The sequence below is a fragment of the Hemibagrus wyckioides genome, linkage group LG18, assembly GCF_019097595.1.
Source record: "Hemibagrus wyckioides isolate EC202008001 linkage group LG18, SWU_Hwy_1.0, whole genome shotgun sequence".
NCBI classification, from domain to species: Eukaryota; Metazoa; Chordata; class Actinopteri; order Siluriformes; family Bagridae; genus Hemibagrus; species Hemibagrus wyckioides.
Genome location: NC_080727.1, coordinates 7070952 through 7077955, shown reverse-complemented (window position 1 = coordinate 7077955; position 7004 = coordinate 7070952). Strand labels below are relative to the sequence as shown.

Genomic DNA, 7004 nt, shown 5'->3' with positions numbered 1-7004 from the left:
AATTTGATGTACTTGTAATTTAATGTACTTTGGTGATATACGATTTTTGACTTTACAGTCTTTTACTGTTGCTATTTCACAGTTTTTTACTGTAATTTTCATGTACATTTTTTACAGTGTAGTAAGAAAAAGCCTTCTACTGTAGCCTTTACTTTACTATTTAAGGTACTACCAAATAGCCTGCACCTTTTGATCAAAGAAGGTGTGGAGGATCAGAAAAACCAAAAGATTGTTCAGGTACGAGACCATTCAGTGCTTTATAGGTCACTAATAGTATTTTATCATCTTTTCAGAGCTAAGCAGGCAGGCAGTGTTATGCTTTGGTCAATGTTCTGCTGGGAAACCTTCGGTCCTGCCATCCATGTGGATGTTACTTTGACATGTACCACCTACCTAAGCGTTGTTGCAGACCATGAACACCCGTTTATGGAAACAGTATTCCCTGATGGCTGTGGCCTCTTTCAGCAGGATAATGCACTGTGCCACAAAGCAAAAATGGTGGGATGTGCTGAATAAACAAGTCAGATCCATGGACACCCCACCTTGCAACTTACAGGACTTGCTGCTAAAATCTTGGTGCCAGACACCACAGCACACCTTCAGGGATGCAAGTATTTTGTTTATTACTAGTGCATGACAATGCACAACATACGGTCATAAAAAATGACCATTTAAGATTCAACACATTCATGTCGCCACCAGATTAATAATGAGACTTGAATCTCCTTAAAAAGCAAGGACTCAAGCCTGCATCATTTATCAGTGATTCATGTTAAAAACAGAAATATCATAAACCGTTCAATCAATTAAAAAACCCTGTTCCCTTCTTCAACATGTGATGGACATCAGAGTAGTGATCAGGTGGACTTCCTGCTTGGATACGGCAGATACGGTTCCCTCCGAACCCACTGCACTTCTTCAGGGACAGCACACACAGCATTGAGTCTCTCCGTCTTTTTTAAATGTAGTAGTTCAGCCTGCTGGAGATAACCTTGCAGCCCCGCTCTGCAAAGACACGCTCGTCATGAGGGAAATCTGTCATGTCACGTGCCATTTGCTCCAAAGCCTCTTCGTTGGGTTTCAGGCCCCTGCTGATCATGTCGGCTCGGCCGCACTGCACAACGTGTTTGAGCTCCAGGGGGAGAAAGGGCACAATGAAGTCCACCAAGTTCTCGTCTATTAGGCTTGTGTGCCAAAACCCACCTAGAAAAACAGAGACAGGGAGAGTAGAATGTTCTTTATTGTATTGTATTCTTAAATGTAATGTATTCAGACACAAACTTAGTAAAATTCTACACTTGCCTACATCACTTTCAGGTCAGCATCCATCTATAAACTGTATTTTTAAAGGCATCATCTCGTAAAGTTAAAGTTAAGTGTGTTAAAAGAGCGCTCACTAACGAAAGAAGTTTGGTGAATTTCCTTCACTTATAAAGCAATTGTATTTGGCATAGGGATACATGATGCTGACTTCCGAATGAATAAAGAGCATCTGTACTTACTTTCCTGTTTATGATACATTGCATGAAAATATAAATCATAAAACTGCTGAACATACTCTAATGCTACGTTCACACACAGTGATTCACAGCAACAAAGTGACTGGAAATCATTCATTTTCTGTGAAAGAAAAGCGACAAGTTTGTGCAAGGACGTGTCCGGCGATGCTTAAAATTTGAGTAACATGTATTGCTGTTTGCACTCGTGAATCGTTCTGAAACACATGACTTTGTCAAAGCTAATCCCCAAATGCTGATATTTTTTTTCCAGTAAGACCTGGTGCTCTCAGTGAGACTGTTGGCAGCATAAAGCTTAACTTCACGCAAATGTGGAGTGACTCTGTGCAGCCACTAGCAATGGGAGTGAAGACAGTAAAGTGCTTCGTGATCTGTGGCAACAAGCAACGAGCTATGATGCAGATTTGTTACTGCTGAATTTTAGACACAAACACCAAATCTCCCTCTAGAATCTTTCATTTCAGCCGCAAAACAGATTTGGAATGCTAGCTGCACCACCCACTGATCAACCTTATCACAAGTAACGGGAACACCCTCCTGATGACTATAATACAGAGACTTGTGGTGATAAAATCACTGTATGTGTGAACACAGCTTTAGAGTCACAGCCAGTCCTCATGGACATCTGTCCATGGGTTATTGTGGCTTTGTTAAAATTCAGCAGATACTGTTATGTCACTCAGGAATCCTGCTCTACGTACTGTTCTTGTTGTTAAAAATAGTTAGTGCCAGGGCTTTCTTCAAATGTCTCAGCTCAATCTTTTCTCGATCCCATCCTATTTTCCAAAAATCCAGCATCACCTCCATGATTTCTTTACCGCCGGCATTACTATGGAGTAGAAACACAAACATAAAGGGGGCGTTTCACTTGATAACAGATCATTTTACAATTTATTTTTATTAAACATTTCTAAATCTGATTATACTGCAATACATACTTTAGGGATGCATTTATATCATTACAGGTATTGGTCCTATACTGTACTCATTTATGTGGACTCCTAAAACAGTTCTGATACCTAAATCAGGGCCCATTAGATACTGGGTGACGAGAGTAGTGTATGTGTACCGGCTAATTTGATAAACAACATGAAATGACAGTGATCTGAATGGATTTTCAAAGCAAGCTGTGCTATAGGAAAATATCAAGAAGAAGAAATTCAAGCATCTTACATTACAATTAACCTGGTAAAACAATTTTCTGGTGCAGGTCAGTCTCCCTCATGCACTCTATTAAAGATGCTATTTAAAATGCCATAAACATGAATCTCATGTTCAAATTTCATGTTCTGCCTGAATCCATACAGCCAACAGTAACGTCACTACATAAAACTAAAATTTTTTTTTTTTTTTATGTAATTAAATGTACAACAAATTTAGTTTTACTCAATGATGATGTTAGAGACCTTAGAAAGATAAAGATGGCCTTGCGGTAGGAGACTCCATTTAGAGTTTCATGAACATCTAAGTAGGGTTTGATGCTGTCGATCAGGCCCGGGTGCATCTTATCCATCACATCGAATATGAACATGGAGCGTGGGCAGGCAGACACATTGCCCTTTATCCACTGCTGCAGTTGGGACTACACACACACACACACACACACACACACACATACAGACAAGTGAAAAGAAGTAGAAACATGAAATTTGGAGATTAATCAATAGGAATATTGTGATTAATTATGATAAGAGAAAAGGTAAATGGCATGACAAAAAATTTCTTTTATATCACCATATGCCTAGAAATCACCACAGTAACTGTTTTTAATAGTTTTCCTGTCTGTCTGTGAAATGAAAATCGACTTATAGGATATTACAAAAGAATAAGTATAAACAAATGAATTGTTTTCTGTCACGTCAGATACAAAATGAGAGAGAGAAAAATTGGTTTGATATCACCATATACTTTAAAGCTAGAAACATTTTGTGAAGAAAATAATAAATATGCCTCTGGTAGGCTAGGTTTTTTTTAAACTTCTTCTTAAAGCCCTGATTGTCTACTTTTATATGAGCCATTGAATCACCACCATGGAGTATAACATGACAAAGACATTCAAAGCTGAACATGGACACAACAAATCAGGCACACATTCAATATCTTGGTCTCTGGTAAAAAAAAAAAGAGGAGGCTTCCTGCATGATCACCACATTTCACAGTTCAGTAGCAGTGAAAATTAATCTGGATTTTTACCGTGTTGTGCATGTTTATGCTGTATAAGCAACACAATTATCTCAGCACAAGCCTGGAGATTTACATTCCTGCATAACCTGTCCTGCCCTGATTCTTACAATTCTTACTGATCTAAATGTCAAAGGAGGCATGTGGACACTGTATATGTTTATCTAATAAACTGGTAAACTCAAAAATGATCAAAAAAAAAATATCAGAGAGGTACTCCAAACACGTTTTAGTCCACTTATAGCTTATAGTGTTGTCTGTCAGGGTTAAAGGCTGTAATTCATGCATTACCTTGTACAATTTCAGCTCAGCTTCATGTGGGAAGTGTATAGTGTTGGAGAACAAGTGCACAAATCTGCTCTTCATTCCACGCTGGTAAATGTTTTCGGCGATTATCTGACTGACAAAGTTTTTGCCTGTGCCGCTCCAGCCATGCAGCGAGAGGACAAGGGGCTTTTTCGGATTTTCATTGTTCATAAAGTCGGTCACAGCTTTGAGGATGACACGAGATGCTACATGCTGGCCAAACAGCTTGCTCTGCAGATCTGATTCAAGACCTAAAACACAAGAGAAGGATGGGCCATTATGCAACAACACAATAGATGAGATGATGATGATCTACCTCTTCCTGAAATACTATAACTTATTTTTTCCTATTTGCTGAAAAATTTTGTCTCAGAGATTTAGATACATGGTATCCTTAAACTGTGACCGAGTGAACCAGTATCAATGTATTTCCTGAGAGTGTCTTCAAAACACTTTTGTACAGCGCTGAATAAGGGAGTGTGCCAAATGCTGAAAATGTAAATGTAAGGAAAGAAACATGGCTGCTACACCTGATGGAATGTACCGAATATACCTGAAGAACCTGGTCGTTGTTGATTCATCTTCATACTCATACCTTCATACTCTAAGCTCAATCACTGCAGATTTTAACAGTGATACAGTGGCACTTCCTGCATGATGTTCTACGCAGCCCCGTACACAGCAAACTGTGATACTCTGTGTTCTTATATCTTTCTGACACAGCAACATTAAACTTTTCAGCAATTTGTGCTACAGTAGTTATTCTGTGGGACTGGACCAGATGGATTAGCCTTCACACCCCAAGCTCATCGATGAGCCTCAAGTTGCTCAGATACTTACACTTGCCCATGTTTCCTGCTTCCAACACATCAACATAGGGACACCTACATCAGGATGCTCTTTATCGACTACAACACAGTAATACGAAATAAACACATTTAATAATATATACTTATATTAATTGTATATTACAGTCCTACTATTGATGATCTCATAAATCATAAAAGCACATATTGTTCTAAGAGTATAGCCTAGCTTAAACTTAAAGAAAAGAAAAGAAAATAAAAGAAAAAAAAGAAAAGGAAAGAAATTTCTGGTCAAATTTGGCACTCCATCTCTAAAACAGTGTGCTAGTTTGTCATTTTCTAAGATGTTGCAACATGCCCTTTTAAAACATATATTAAAAATATAAAAAAATATGTTTTGTGAACACCATTAGCTTGCAGATGGCCATGCTGTAGATAATTAATTTTTATTTATTGAACCTCTAACACTTACACTCCTTATTCTATCTACAGTTTATTCTTTTTATTTATTATCTAAAAAAAACATGCTACATGTACTGCGTTAGACTAAACGAGACTTGTCACTTAAATATTGTTGCTCGTTTGTTGGTTTGATTTTATCTTTTGTAAGTTGCTTGGGATGAAAGCGTCTGTCTGTCAATTGAAGACACCAAAGTATCGCGAGAGCGACGCTAGCACACATCCGAGCGCACACTCTTAAGCCACTCTCGCGGTATTTTAACCTCATATCGCAGATCGGTCTGCGCAGCGCCGCTTCAAGTCGAAAACACCTATTACCTGCCTCTGGAAATAGCCAATTAGGCAGTGCGTCGCTGACCTGGGGTCATGTGGTGCTCATTTACATTCCACGATTTCCTGATTCGTAGAATCAGGCGGTCCGTAGATTCATTGCTAGGCCAGAACAACCGTCAGGCTACCGGGAAATGTCCCGGTGCTCCCGATGGCCAGTCTGCCCATGACTTTAATTGATGATAAATACTCGCAGTCATGACATCCGATACAAGAATGCCATACTAGAACTTCCTGTACATACATAAACTAAGTGCCTTTACCTGACAGATAACTTACACACCTGTTTTGTTGTAGGAGATCCACTCTGGTCTGCAACACTCCTGATAGTTACACAGCACATCTGGAAACCGAGCTAGAAATCCGGTTACAGCAGCTCCAATACCCAGGCTGATCGAGGCTGGGTCTAATGCTTCCGCCATCATGATCATTAAACTCCATCCTGCGCACAGAAGTGGAACTAGGATCCATCTTGACAGCATGTTGTTGTTTTTTTCCCCAAAAATAAAAAAAAGTCCAATATCGATTCAGCGCGGTTTACAGTCACCCTCGTTAATCACAATGATGTCTTCTCTGGTCTGCAAGGTCTAAAGGTGTGCCGGAGAATTCAGCTTACCTGCTTCCCATTTAGTGCGCATGCGCGAAATCGTGACATTTGTTTTATTTCATGCATATTTGTTTTTTTTCGCAGATGTGCTGCGTTAAGCTGTTAGTGTGTGCGTTATCATCCTGTATCGTATATTATCAAAAGGTATATTTTGCTTTCTTTGATAGATAGTTTGCAATTACATACATACTTTGAAGTCTCTCAAGACTCAAGTATCTTTTTAAGATAAGATAAGATAAGATAAGATAAGATAAGATAAGATAAGATAAGATAAGATAAGATAAGATAAACCTTTATTCGTCCCACAGTGGGGAAATTTCCATGTTACAGCAGCAACAAGAGAAGAAAAATGTGCACATATGAAGCAGAAAGATAAAGAAAAATAAGAATAACAATAATAATAATACAAAAACACACAAACAAACAGTTGCACTTGGTTATTGCACATCTTAAACTGTTGTTATTGTACTCTTGTATTGCACAGGATTATAATTATTGTAATTTCACAGTTTAAGAATATCACATACAACAGTGGGTATTATGAAGACAGGTTATATCACAGTATAAAAATCAGTATAAAAAAAAAACAGTATGAACAGTGTGTATTATGGCAACTGGTTCACTGAGAGCAAGTCTGATTGTAAAGTCTAATAGCAGTAGGGAGGAAAAACCTTCTGTATCGCTCCTTCAGACATTTAGGATGTAACAGTCTGTCACTGAAGGAGGTGCTCAGAGATGTAACTGTGTCATACAGGGGGTGAGAGTCATTCTCCAGCAAGGATGATAGCTTAGCTACCA

At 38.6% G+C, this 7004-nt stretch overlaps 1 protein-coding gene across 2 annotated transcripts; it reads right to left on the bottom strand.

The window, feature by feature from the left end:
• On the bottom strand, positions 1–6215 carry LOC131368817 (torsin-1A-like). Of its 2 annotated transcripts, XM_058414979.1 has the most exons (6): positions 5883–6020; positions 4845–4912; positions 3990–4255; positions 2924–3099; positions 2219–2346; positions 1–1203 (listed from the first exon to the last, which is right to left on the bottom strand). In XM_058414979.1, exons 2-6 carry the CDS (start codon positions 4852–4854, stop codon positions 959–961), a joined length of 825 nt encoding a protein of 274 aa, XP_058270962.1. In that variant the 5' UTR covers positions 4855–4912; positions 5883–6020; the 3' UTR covers positions 1–958. The 2 variants fall into 2 exon arrangements, with proteins under 2 accessions (XP_058270962.1, XP_058270961.1); XM_058414978.1 differs by lacking the exon at positions 4845–4912 and having other exon boundaries at positions 2–1203; positions 5883–6215.
• Between the last annotated feature and the right edge of the window lie 789 nt (positions 6216–7004).

Excerpts from the sequence above, each read along its gene's own strand:
- LOC131368817 (XM_058414978.1), bottom strand. The coding sequence starts at position 6,081 with ATGCTGTCAAGATGGATCCTAGTTCCACTTCTGTGCGCAGGATGGAGT. Across the intron at positions 4,256-5,882 it reads GATCTCCTACAACAAAACAG|GTCTTGAATCAGATCTGCAG; the intron begins GTGTGTAAGTTA and ends CTTGTGTTTTAG. Across the intron at positions 3,100-3,989 it reads CTGAGCTGAAATTGTACAAG|TCCCAACTGCAGCAGTGGAT; the intron begins GTAATGCATGAA and ends GTGTGTGTGTAG.